Raw genomic sequence first — 13634 nt, 5'->3', positions numbered from 1 at the left:
TAATAATACAAAAGTTTTAATACTAGGCAAATGTAGGGTTAAATAGGGTTTTTGTTTTTAGAAAAACAAACAAAAAAAGCCAACTAGTCGAATTTATTGCTAATAGGAGTGGTGACTATCCCATTATACTTTATGCAGTTTATAGTCTCAGCTGGAATGCCCCAGAAAGTCAGATTATTGTTTTCTTAAAGTCATCCTCATAAACAGACGGAATCTCATAGAAATGGCATGGGCACTGAGGCAAGAGAAGGAGAGCTACCAGTTGGGGGCCACTTTGCAAGCGTGGCTTTGGAATACAAGATGTTTGGCTGCATTCTACTACAGCATGCAACATGCCACTAAAATGCACGCTTTGTATATATTTGTAACGGAGTGTGATGTTCTAGCAGGAAGGAAGCTTCAAAAGGCAGGAAGGTAAGGCAAAAGGTGATCAGGCACAAAAAAACAGGACCCATAAACTCTAGGGCGTTGGGCCAGTGCCAAAGCCAGAAATTAATCATGGTAGCAATTTAACAGCACCACCTGTAAGCATAAAGGAGATAGGTTTTTTTTTTCCTCGCTGCATACTTAAATAAATATATATCACAATCTTTTAAGGATTCCAGCAGGCCCTCATAGCATGTGCGTGAAATAATCTCACCCCCTCCTAATTTGGCAGTTGGTATACTGCACTGCTTTGTAGAAATGCAAATACTTTTTTTCCACGCAGAATGATGCAGAGTCCAGTGAACAATGTCCTGGTTAGAATTTCTGTGCTCACATGGTTTTGTTCAGTTTGTAGAGGCACAGAAAACTCATTGATGTGTCCAAACCTGGACTCCCAAGGCCTCCTTATTTCTTGCGTTTGGAACTCAACCAGTCCCCCCATGGCAACTTTTTCTTGCCCTTGGACATGCTCCTCAAGGAGTTTAGGGCGTGAACCTGCTGTAGGCGCCTTGAAAGTTCCTCCCCACAGGCTTGCTGCAAGGCCTCTGTCTTCAGCTTGTCCCAGTTCAGGGTCAGAGCAAGAGCTTCTGGGTTTGCTTTGTATACCAGCTGCAACAGAGAAAGGAAAGAAGAATCTACCACTCAGGACCAAGCTGTGTAAGATATGTCAGATTCATGATTGGCTCCCCTGCCACATGGCTTGGTGGCAGGGGATAAGATTTACATGCATGAGGTTTAATCCTTGGAAATTTCTACTCTCAAAGATGTTCCCAGAACTGGTAACGAGAGAGGACCTTGCTAGACATCAGCAGCCTAGACTGATAGATGGTTTGAACTGGTGCAAGGAAGCTTTTTGTGTTGGTTCTATTTTTAATCTAATTTTTAAGACTTTCTATACTATCCTTCATGGTAGGATTGCAGGAACGGAGAGGTATCAAAAAATACAATATAAACACATTAAACAAAAACAACACTGGGAACCAAAAGTTTTTTGTTTTTTTTAAACAACATCAATCCCTAAAAGCTTTAAACTTAAAAACATTTTAAGAGCTGAAGAGAAGGACAAACATGTTTATGTGGTGCTGACTGGAAAATCCAGTTTAAACAAAAACGGGAAGAGTGGCAGATTCAGCTCCAAATAGCTTAGGGCCTCAGAGAAGGTAGAATTTGGAACCTTGGAAGACAAATGGACTAGAGGGAGAGAGTGATGTTAACCCAATTCTGGCTGTGTGTTTGTTCACCCGCCCCCACCCTCTTTTAGAATAAATCTTGACTGCATTGGTTCCCAAATGCTTTATCCTCTTTCCATGGAGATTTTATTCAATTTGGAATCCAGGCACAACAAAGGGAAAGAACTCTGTGTGGACTCACCTCTAAGTCCTGACTTGCCAGGCCAAGTTCTGGGGCAGACTTCTCTTTAAGTGTGGTCCGAACATGGCTGCTGAGTGGAACCCCATTACCAGCACCTCTGCTGCTGCTGCTGCTCCCAGCGTCAACCACGTCTGTTTCGTCCATGGCAGTTTCCTCTGATCCTGGCTCTAGGTAATGATGGTTAAAATAATTCATAAAGGTAAAGGGACCATCATATTGCCCCTCTTTCTTCACTCTGGCATGGTTTGTTGAGAAACGAGCCTCAGCCAACAGCCTCATTACCTTCTGCTTTGGGTACAATGTGGTCCTCGTTTTTCAACGCTTGCAGGTAGAGTTCCAGAAGCTGCCGGGATTGCCGTTCCTCTTCCCGCCTGTCCAGCACCTGCTGAAGGGTGTCTTGCAGAGTCTGGATTTTGGGCTGGTTCTCAGAAAGCTCTTTAGCCAGGTCAGAGCATGGCACATCAATGAGCACCTAGAATTAGATGAGGTCCATCCTCTTACAGCAAAGGTGAAGGATTCTCACTCCCCCCACCCTGTGGCCAAAGGCACATGGGCCTTCCTTTACCTGGAGGTCTTCCTCTGACATCAAGATGATGGTGGAGAGGTCATCCTTCAGTTGTCTGGCCAGTTGCCTCCACTTCTCTCCACCACCACCGTCCACTCTGTCAACGTCTGCAACATCTTCCTTGAGCCAAGCTGTGCCCCCATCTGGAAAAGAGCCACAGTTATAAGTGCAAAGGTAAAGCTTATTAAGCAGGTTTATGCCAAAATTCACAAAGTAATCAGCTTGTTCGCATAACACTGTAGGCCAAGCTATAGTGATGCTCTGCAAATGTGGGGACTCCTGGAGAGGAACTTGCAGCCACTGTTCTCCTCCCTGGTCCTTTTTACTGCCACACTGAACTAAGCCTAAGTTAAAGGTAAAGGGACCCCTGACCATTAGGTCCAGTCGTGGCTGACTCTGGGGTTGCGGCGCTCATCTCGCTTTATTGGCCGACGTAGCCAGCGTACAGCTTCTGCGTCATGTCGCCAGCATGACTAAGCCGCTTCTGGCGAACCAGAGCAGTGCATGGAAACGCCGTTTACCTTCCCGCTGGAGCGCTACCTATTTATCTACTTGCACTTTGACATGCTTTCGAACTGCTAGGTTGGCAGGAGCAGGGACCGAGCAACGGGAGCTCACCCCGTCATGGGGATTCGAACCGCTGACCTTCTGATCGGCAAGTCCTAGGCTCTGTGATTTAACCCACAGTGCCACCCACGTCCCTTAAGCCTAAGTTAATCAGGGTTAAAATAACATAAGAGCATAAGAAGAGCTGTGCTGGGTTAGGCCAGTGGCCCACCTAGTCCAGCATCATCCCTGGCCAACCAGATTCCTGTGGAAAACCCACAAGCAGGACTCGAGCACAAGAACACTCCCCTCCTGTGGCTTCCTGCAACTGTTATTCAGAAATATTTCTGCCTCCAACTGCGGAGGGCACAGCATAAGTATCGTGCCTAGTAGCAACTTTGCCCTTTGTGAATTTGTCCAATCCTTTTTTAATGCCATCCAAGTTGATGGTCATCGCTGCCTCCTGTGGAAATGAGTCCCGACTATGCTGCATGGAGAAGTACTTTCTTTTATCTGTCCTGAATCTTCCAGCGCTATTGGATGTTCAAGAGCTCTAGTGCTAAGAGCATGGAACAGGAGTGGGCAACTGGTGCCCCTCCAGATGTTGCTGGACTACAAGTCCCATCCGCCTCAGCCAGCTTGGCCATGGGTCAGGGATGATGGGAGCTGTGGTCCAGCAACATCGGGAAGGTACCATGTTGGCTATCCCTGCTCTAGGCAAATTAATGCCTTATATGGCAGGTGTCAAATATCCACCAAAAGCATGTGATGGTCTGCAAGTGCAACAATAAGGTAAGGCAATGACTGTTTTGTGTAGGGGTTGTGCTCCTGATGATGTGCGCAATTGCGGCCGTGTGTCAATTGGGAGCATGCAAATTGGTCGTTACCTGTTCTAAAAAGTTGAAGAACCTAAAGGGGGTGGAGGTAGTGGTGGCAGCAGCAGCAGCAAGAAAGGTCTTCTTGCCCAGGGCCTCATTTGCTCCTACACACAGCATCCATATTCTACAGAGCTTCAACTCTTCCACTTACCTATGCTGCTGGTGGACCACTTCTCGCCCTTTGCCAGTGCCACAAACTTGGTGTTTGGCGGCAGACACAAAAAATAGTCCTCGTCATCCACAATGGTGCCATCCTCAGCCAGTACCAGCGTGATGGGCTCTGAGGCCTTGTCAATTGCTAGGAGGTCACAGGCTGTGGAAAGGGGAAGAGTCCATATAGCTTGGTGGTATAAATATTATTATTATTATTGCATGCAGAAGGTCCCTGGTTCAATCCCTGGTGTCTTCAGGTAAGGCTTGGGATGTCACCTGGCAACCCTAGGGAGCTGCTGCAGGTCAGTGCAGACACTCCTATGTTCCTAAAGAGTCACCACGACAGCGCAGAAAGTCTTGGCCCCAACGGCATACAACAGTTTCTGTGGAAAGTGTATTTAACTTTATTTACACAAAAACGTGTTTGCCCTTTTCTCTCCCCTCTGGCACTAACAATAAAACCAGGAATAGGAAAATACAATCAACACACATAAAACAGTGTAGTTATGGAAGTGCTTGGCCCCTTATTATTTATCTCACATCAAATTTACTATGTAAGTATTGGAGGTATCCTCTTGTCAAATTGTACAACGCTAAAAGCTTCTTTGTAAATAGCCACTCTCCAAGGGCGAACAACCAGTGAATCCAGGTGAACGAAGGGAAACCTTTGTAAACTGAGAGTCTGTTATTTTCCATTTAGACTAGGGGTTCCAAAACGGTGGACTATGCACCAGCGGTGGTCTATGAGTTTCATTCGGGTGGTTTGTGTGCCTGTGGATCTGCATTTGAAGACAGGAAATGGCCACATCAAATTGCTTTTAAATTGTATTTTTTATTGCTGCTTTTATTGTAATACAATAAACAGTATCAGAAGTAAAAGCAGTAATAAAAATACAATTAAAAATCATATGGCGTCTAGCACAGTGCCACTGCAATTGCTAAAACAGGCAGAGAAATCGTTAAGCGATCCACTGATTGGGAGCCACTAATTGAGATGACATGGCACAAGTGACTAATGCAGATGGGGGGGGAAACATAGGGGGTGAGGTCAAGTAACTTCTGTGGCTTTCCTTGCCCAGGGCTATGCAGGAATGAGAGCTTTCAGCACAAAAGCTTGCAGGTCAGCTGTGTGTAATTTGCAGTGCACAATTCTGTATTAGAAGGCTGCAGGGCAATTCTAAATGCCTGGGAGCCACAAGTAACACAGGTTCAGCAAGAGCTTCCCTCCCTACCAATGGAGATTAGAATTCTTTAATGCAATTGAGCTTTAACAAGAGTTTTGTCCACACCCTTTAATCATAAGACACCCAACTAGGTCATCTTCTTCTTTTTACTTCCTTTTGAAGGTCTACTGCCTTTTCTTCTCGTAAGCTCCTCTTTCTGAACACCCAGGCTTTATTACATTCTGCCCTCGCCAATCGATTTTGTTTCTTCAAGTAACTTCGCTGCACGGTCCAAACGCTGCACTGTGGAACCCCTTGCAACAAGATTCCAGTGCCTTGATTCTATGCAGTTAGGCGTGCTTCACATTTCAGCGGGATTAGGCACACCTGTCTCTGCACAGCACCTGGTCACAAGACTTGTGCTCCTCTCTGACACTGCAAGGAATAATTAGCCCATCTATCCAGTTTGCATCCTCCTTCATTAGCATGTCCCAAGTGACCAGATGGGTTGCTTGCGTTGCCTGGCTGGGCCCAATCCCTAGAGTTTAATTCTTGTTCTTTATAGATATTATATGATATATGATATCTTTATTGTCATTGTCCCATGCAGAACAATGAAATTGAAAAACTACATTAAACATTCAAAAAAACCTAAAACATCTGAAACCCCATTTTAAAATACACTATACTATAGAGACCCCTTATGCTGTGTTTAGAACCAGAATTGCATTTGCATAGAAACTGTTTCTCGGGCGGCTAGTCCTGGTCTTTATAACCCTATACCTTCTTCTAGAAGGCAGAAGCTGAAGGAGATCATTTCTGGGGTGCGTACCATCCCGCACTATCTCTGCCGCTTTCCTATGGCACCTGACAGCATAGATTTGATCTAAGGTGGGAAGGGTTCTCTCTGCAGTCTTTACAACCCTGGACAGCATTATTGTTTTTTCCCTGGCCGTGCAGCTCCCAAACCACACACACAGACCGTAAGTTAATACACTCTCCACAGTACAATGGTAAAATGCTGTCAACAGGTCGTTTGAGAGATTGTTTTTCCGGAGGATTCTCAGAAAATATAACCTCTGCTGTGCTCTCTTCATCAGGTCTCTGCTGTTTTCTCTCCAGGTTAGGTCATCTCTCAACTCCATTCCCAGAAATCGAAACACCGAGACCTGTTCCACGCACTTCTCCTCAATAATAAGTGCAATAATATTGCATTATTGAGAATCAATCACGCCCCAAAATCTTTAGACCCTCTTCATAGGGAAAGGGCTCCAGCCTCATTTTGGTTGACATTCCCCCCATAGCCAGCCCAAGACTTGTTGACATCTGAGGCAAACCACAAAATGATGCCTCTCCAGCCAAGGAAGAATGGGTGAGTGAAGATCTATATGGTGAACAAAGGAGAAATAAAGTTCTAAATAGGGAACAAAGGAAGGAGGAGACCAGCAGCACCTCCAAGAGGCTACTGTAGAGGCAACATTTTGAGCTGGGTGGCGTGTGCCAAAGAGGTAGCAGGATCCAGAGGGGAATACATTGCCTGCTGCTGCTGTCACAGTGTCCGTGACAGCAGCATGCAGTGCATTGTGCATTCCCCTCTGGATCCTGCCGCCCGAGGCGGTTGTTTCACTTTGTCTCATGAGTAGGCTGGCCCTGCTTTTCTGCACCTTTCACACTATTTCCTTGACATTTTAATTGCATTGGGAGACCAGAGCCTCCTAACCCCTCTCTTTGGGCCTGGGGGTACATTTGTGGGCATCACAAAAAAATACCCATTTCACAGAAGAAAAATTATTAATGCTCATAACCTCCCTCCTACAGGCAAAACCCTCTACCAAAAAAAGATGAAACAGAAAAAGAAGGAAACAGCACCCCCACAAGAAACAGGTACCCCCCCCAAACAACCACCAAGAAAAGGCAAAACTAACCCTCTAAAATTTGAGGGCCAGGGAACTTCGGAAGCTATCAGCTGGGCTATCTGAGGGCACCATGATTCTATACTGAGACCCCAGCTCCTCTTCAGTTCATCACTTACCCAAACCAGTTTGGAGTTATTTATTTGAAACTGCTATCTCATTTTAATTGCAAGTCAGAAGAAAAAGAAAAGAAATATCAAGATTTAAGATTCTAATTCATATCTGGTATACTGTTTTACTATTATTACATAATCTAAAAAATATATATGCTTTATTGAAACCTGGTTGGAAAAAATAAAACCAGAGGGGTGGCAAAACTGACAGTAATTGACAGGCCAGCAAATTTATGATTAAGTATGATTTATGATGTTGTGGAGCATAGTCCATTAGATTTATGAACTGTAATCCTGCAGGGAAATACAACTGTGATATGTGTGGTGCGTGCGTGTGTGTGTGTGTGAGAGAGAGAGAGAGAGAGAGAGAGAGGGGGAGGGAGCGAAGACATTCTTGTCAACTTTGGATAATAGTTTATGCATCTGATGAAGCAGACACTGATCCAGGAAAACTTATTCCACAATAAATTCATTAATCTTTCTGGTACCACAAAACTATTTTGACTTTTTGTTGTTCAAGTTACTGCTGTTCTCCCGGGCTTCCACCTCCCCAACGCCCTAGGTAAGATCCTCTTTTAAAGATGCATCCCAGACCGAAATTCAACCGGTGCAGCTTTCAATACCTAGGGAAACTGATATGGGGAAGCTTCACCTGTGGAATCTCTGCCTCTGTAAAAAGAGGAGGGGAGAGGGAAAAACCCGCTTACCTTTGCTTCGCAGCTCCCGGAGGCAGGAGGCCGCCACCCCGTGCTGCTCCTGTTGGCCATTCTGCCTGACGAGACATTGCTTCAACTGGGGAAGCCTGGAACCAGCCGCCATCGCTCTGCTTGTGTTTGGCTCTGCTATAAAGAAGGCTGTTAGATAGAGAAAGTCTCAGACCGCTCTTTGCAGGCAACCAATCGGAGCAGAGCTCGCTTTGCTGATGCAGCCTGGGAAATGTAGTTCTCTTCCCAAATTCATTCCGCACTCTGGACGGCAAACCCGCCTCTTTGCACGATGGGAAATGTAGTTCTCATCTATCTAATTAAACTAATCCCGATTTTGAGGTGACAAAGCAAGAAATCCCATTAATTTATTTCTTCCTCAGCCAGCATCTCTCCGAAGTCTCCAGTTCAAGGATAAGTTTACATATTCATTCGCTTCATACTATCAAATTGGCCAATACTGTAGTTGCTTCAAGAGGGAACGGGGATACTTTGGGAAAAAGGTAAAAGGCGGATCTAGACGGATCCTCGTGAATTCATATAATTTTTTCATTCAAATTAAATAAAACCACCATGATACTGTAGACCACGTCTTACTCTGAGCTCTTAATGATATCGGGGAGGTCACACACGACCCTTCTTTCAGCAGTACGGCGTCTACTTCATATCTGGAAGGTTCCAGGTTCAACCTTCATCATCTCCAAGGTAGGACTGTCTGGGAGGAGCGACCCTCTGCCTGAATCCTTGGGAAAGCTGCTGCCAGTCAGTGCAGTGATAAATGTTCTTATGCAGCTGCACTGTTTTATACTTTCTGGATATCCCATTGCCATATTCTAAACTAGTTGTGCTCCATGTTATAAATCAAGCACTGCTGGGAGTTGTTTCTCTTTGTTTTCCAGTGTATTAGTTATCAATTAAAAACCCTGTGTGGCGCGAACTAATTTTTATTCTGAAAGTGTGCCTGGAAGGGAGAAAAAGGTTTGAGAACCACTGTCTTAAGGGAAGGGCCGGTGGAACACCTGCTTTGCCTGCAGAAGCTCCCCAGGTTCAATCCCCAGGAGCAGCAGGGGATGCCTCCTGCCTGAAACCCTGAAGAAACCCTGAAGACCCCCTGCCAGCCAGTGCAGGCAACACCAAGGTGCAGATGGGCCAGAGGCAGCTTGTGCATTTCTAAGCAGACATGCTCAGGATCGCGCTAACCACCAAACGAGCCCTTATCCCCTCCTTGCCGCCGTCAGGCTTAAATTAAACCCCCTGCAAATTTCGCAAGGAGAGGAAGGCAAAGATCCAGCGACTTCTCCCTCGTCGATCGGCAACTCGGAGTTCGGCTGCTTCCGCCTCCATCGGCCGCCTTCCCTCTTCAGCATCCATGGCATCCGAGGATCGATTAGCCGGGTCTGGAAACATGGCCTCCTCCGAGCAAGGAGAGCAACCTGGGCAGGTAAGCGGGGGGTCGGAGGAGGGAGGCGCCCCGGGACCCCCTCCCCACAAGGGCACTTGTGTGGGGAGGATGGGGAAGGGGGAGGGCAGTCGCAGGGCCTGCCCCTGCTGCCCTCCCTCTTTCAAAAGGAAGGAGGCACCCCCCAAATAGAGGGGTCCCTGTGCCCTCAGTGAGGAAGGAGCAGGTGGTGCGTGGCTTTTGCCCCATAACTGGGGGAGGGGAGGGAGTCCATTTGCCACCTCACCTTCTTTCATTCCCGCTCCTCCCGTGAAGGGGAAAAATCCCTGTAGTAGGATTTTCTGAGCCCCCCCCCCAATCTCAGGGATTGCAGGAGGTGAGTGCCCTATTGCCCTATAATTAGGGGGGGTGCCCTTTGCCCTTTAATTAGTGGGGAGATAGGGGGCAGTTGCCTTATAAAACCCTATAATGTGAAGGGCTTCGTTCCCGCTTTTTATAGCCCCCCCCAATTAAAAAGGGAGGGGAGGTATGTCTAAAAGGAGTGTCTCCGGGGGTTGGAGGAGGGGGTGTCTTTCGCCCTATAAATGGGGGCTGGGAGGGCTAGTAGTTGCCCACTCCTTATGCCCCCCTTTTTAAGGTTAAGGGAGGAATGGCAAAAAGGAGTGTCCCAGGGGTAGCAGGATGTGGTGCTTTCTGCCCATATTTTTTTTTGGGGGGGGAAGGGTAGGGGCTATTTGCTGCCCATTCTTTTATGTCCCTCCCCATTAAAAAAAGAAAAGAAAAGGCATGGGGAACTAGGACTAAAAGCAGGGTTCGAAACTGAGATATGAAAGCTAGGAGCTAAATGGCACCTTAAACCTAGGTTATGGGCACAACAATGGAATGTATAGGCATGCTTTTTTATATAACAAGAATGCAAAGCTGGAAATGAATGAACTGCAGCTAAAATCTTATGTTCATTTTTCACATGGTCTAGTTCTGCCCCTGCCCACCCCCCTAATATTCTTAAGAGAGTCTGTTCTCCAGTCTTCAGAGAGTAGCTGGAAGTGGGGAGGCAGAAAAAGGTCCTCCTTTCCTCCCACTCTGCAGTTTTAAGCTGAAATCTTAGGTGCAGTACTGCGCCCAGAGCTCAGAAACTGCTCCTGAAATTCCCTGTCGCAAAATGTGCCTAGAACAATGGGAGTTTCGAACGCTGACTAAAAGGAGTGTCTCTTTATACCCCCACCCCCAATAATGGGGGAGGTGGGAGCCCTTTGCACTATTATGAGAGGGAGTGGAGGAGGTTAGATGGTCCCTTCTCCTTCTGCTTCCCTGCTTGAGCTTCTGGCACACACCCTAATTTCAGTTTCAAACAATGAGGGATAATTGGTAGAAACTTGTGCTTTTGAGAGGAAGGGGAAATTGGGTTTCCTTTCTCCATAATAGTAGGGGCTGGAAGAGGAATTGTGGGGGGTGGGGTGCCAGTTGCCCCCTTCTTCATCTGCTTGAGCATTGCCTCTTCCAATCTGTTTATTTTTAAGGGTGGGGGAGTAATCCCTCTGTCCTCCATAGGGGTGGATGCCCTTCAACCCTGACAGGGAAGGGGCAAGGAAGTGAGTGGAAGGGGACCGTTGCCTCATTTTCTCCCCATTTGACCTTCTGTTCTTCCCTTTCCAAAAAGGGTGGGGAAAATCTGTGTTGGAATGAGTGCCCTTTGACCCATAATGGAGGGAGGAGGTGAAGGGAGGTCAGTTCCACTCCTTCTGCTTGATCTTGTGTGCCACTTTTCTAAACTGGTGGTGGTGAAGAAATCAGAAGTGGACTTTGGGGTGTAAGTGGGGAAGGAGGTGTGTGCTCTTTACACCTAATTGAGGTCAGAGTAAAGATGTGTGCATTGCTAGTTACCCCTCTCCTCTTTCTGTATTGGCTCCCCCCCCCCCAAAAAAAAAAATATTTCAAAAGCAATGGGAGAGAAATCCCATGTTGTGATTCTGTGGCCTTCCTGAAGAGGAAATAGGTAGGTATCTGTTGCTCCATAATGTGTGAAGAAGGAAGGGGGCATTGTTTAGTCTAGACTCCGCCCCCCCCCTTGGGATAGGCAAAAATGGTGGGGAGCTTATGTTTTCTCCGGGCCCCTCCCAGCTCTGGGGAAACTCATCTATAATTCCTGCATTCCTCCTACACACATGGAGCAAGGAGAACAGGTTGGCCTTGTAATCTTTTCCTTGCATATGTAAAATAATATTAAGAGGGGCTGTATTGGGGGGAAAGTTTCCTCTCTGCCACTTCTGTCTGCATCTGGCATCTCCATAATTCCTCTTCAGCCTCCTGCCAAACAGGTATGCAAAAACCACTTGTTGCACACCTCTTGAGAGAGCTCAGTGACAGAGCACACCTGTTGCATGGCAAGGATTCTATGTTCGATCCCTGGCATCGCCATCTTAGAGGAGGGATTGAGTAAGCTGTGGCCTTCTGGGTGTTCCTTGATTCCAGTTCCCATCGGCCCCCCAGACAGCAGACACAGTGGTCAGGGATGATGTTGGGAGGCCAGATGCTTCTGGAGGACACCTGGTTGGAGAAGGCTGAAACAGGACATGCCGGCAGTAGTCAGCATGGTACCATCCAGATGTTGCTGGACTAATTTTGGCAGAAGGCCCGTAGGTCAGCGGTAGAGCATCTGCCTTCAGTGTTGAAGATCCTAGGTTCAATCCCCAGGTAGGGCTGGGAGAGATCTGTGCCTGAAACCCTGGAGAGCTGCTTCCAGTCGATGTGTAGAAATGCGGAGTTAGATAGACCAGTGCTCTGACTTGGCATAAGGCAGATGCCTATGTTTTTACTGTTCTGTGTTGACCACAACTCCCATCATGCCTGAGCATTGGCTGTGCCAGCTGGGGGTGATGGGAGTAGTTGCCCATCATCTTTCAGAAAGCAGCACATGGGCTGTTTGTGAACTATAATGTCATATCCATGATAGCTGCCAGGAATCAATCTGTTGTAAGCTGTTTCAAGAACTTTCAGGTAGTATAATAAGAGTTTTATAAAGGGAATAAATGAAACCAACCACCAGTGTTCAGAGATGACATACCTCTGAATTCCAGTTGCTGGTGGATGGGCAGAGGGATGGAAATTGTAGCTCTAATAGGGACAGATTGGCCTTGTCAACCTGGGATGGTAGTCCATCTTGGAGAAGGAAATCTCTAATCCTAAGCCTCCACTGCTTTGCAGGATATCTTTGGGAGAAGAAAGGGCTAAGAAGTAAACCCTACACAAATCCACAGTGGAATCCCTAAGACGGTTGGGTAGTGCCTTGTGCGCTTCCTTCTGGCAACTCCTGCATGCAAGCTGGTGCCAAACATAGTGCTCTGCTTTCCTCTGAATCACATCAGTGAGGCCAAAAGGGCATTAGGGTAGTCCAGGACCTCCATACACACTGCCCAGGCTTGCACCCAGGGGAGGTCACTTCAGTGCAGCTAACACAGAGATTCGACTTAGCCCCTGGAGGCACACTATATTGGCTCTCGAGACAGATGTATGCCAACAACCAACCTTAGCTTTAAGCCCTCTTTGTGGGCTTCCCAGCGGGCCGTTTGCTTAGCTACCATGAGCAGCCTGATGCTAGACAAGGGGGAGCCTCGATCTGATGCATTGTGGCTCTTTTTACATCAAAGGTGGGGAACCTCATCCCTAGAGGCCAACTGTAGCCTACCAGACATCTCTGTCAAGTTCTTGGAACTTTGCCTCTCTCCTGAACCCCACTGTCTCTGTGTCACACCCTGAGTGTTTTGGCCTGGCTGGAATGTGTCCTTGAGCTCTGATAGTGCCTCTTGCCTGCCTGGATGGGGGCTAGAGAAGAGTGTTTGTGTGTAGAAACTATCCCACGGCACAGAGGTAGAATTTACATTTGTTGTTCCGTCCACTTTTGCCTCTTGCTCTGCCAAGCCAAGACATGTGGCCCTCAGAATGTTTCACAGAACAGAAAAAGGTTTCCCATTCTTATTTTCATTACTGTTATTGCCATTTGTTAAGTAGATGTCTTCTCTGTGTGCATAGTTGCTCATTTTCTACACAAACCTTGGTGTGTGAGGACATAATATGCACTGTGTGAGCTCAAATCTGCTAATTTTCGTGTGTAGTGCCTCTTCTCTGGTTTTTTGAAGGCCAGGCAGGAAGTCACCTGGTAAAAGCCATTCCTTTTTGGCATGCATAGCAGTATAAAGCCTTTCACCCATTTAGGAACAGGGGTGAGCAACCTCCAGCCTTGCAGATGTTGCTGGACTACAACTGCCATCATCCTTCACCATTGGCCATGCTGGCTGCGGATAATGGCAGTAGAAATTTACAACATCTGGGGAGGTATCAATTTGCTTGATTCTGGCTTATTTATTTATTACATTTTAAATGCCACCTTTTCCCTCAAGGAGCTC

The 13634-nt window shown here is 46.9% G+C and overlaps 2 protein-coding genes across 2 annotated transcripts in view; one reads left to right on the top strand and one right to left on the bottom strand.

Annotated features, from left to right (window-relative positions):
- On the bottom strand, window positions 1–8005 carry DFFA (DNA fragmentation factor subunit alpha). The gene is made up of 6 exons (XM_083750301.1): window positions 7836–8005; window positions 3938–4099; window positions 2363–2505; window positions 2080–2269; window positions 1798–1964; window positions 1–1035 (listed from the first exon to the last, which is right to left on the bottom strand). The coding sequence occupies exons 1-6, from the start codon at window positions 7945–7947 to the stop codon at window positions 832–834; spliced, it is 978 nt and encodes a 325-aa protein (XP_083606427.1). The 5' UTR covers window positions 7948–8005; the 3' UTR covers window positions 1–831.
- Window positions 8006–9168: 1163 nt separating this feature from the next.
- Window positions 9169–13634, top strand: part of PEX14 (peroxisomal biogenesis factor 14) — a 114728-nt gene continuing 110262 nt past the window's right edge. The window contains exon 1 of the mRNA XM_083750279.1: window positions 9169–9273. Coding sequence (XP_083606405.1) covers window positions 9202–9273 — 72 coding nt within the window. The 5' untranslated portion in view covers window positions 9169–9201. The remainder of the gene's footprint in view (window positions 9274–13634) is intronic.

This window comes from Podarcis gaigeae (assembly GCF_964106915.1).
Source record: "Podarcis gaigeae genome assembly, chromosome: 8".
NCBI lineage: Eukaryota > Metazoa > Chordata > Lepidosauria > Squamata > Lacertidae > Podarcis > Podarcis gaigeae.
Note: the sequence above shows the minus strand (reverse complement) of the source record. Positions and strands in the feature narration are given on the sequence as shown.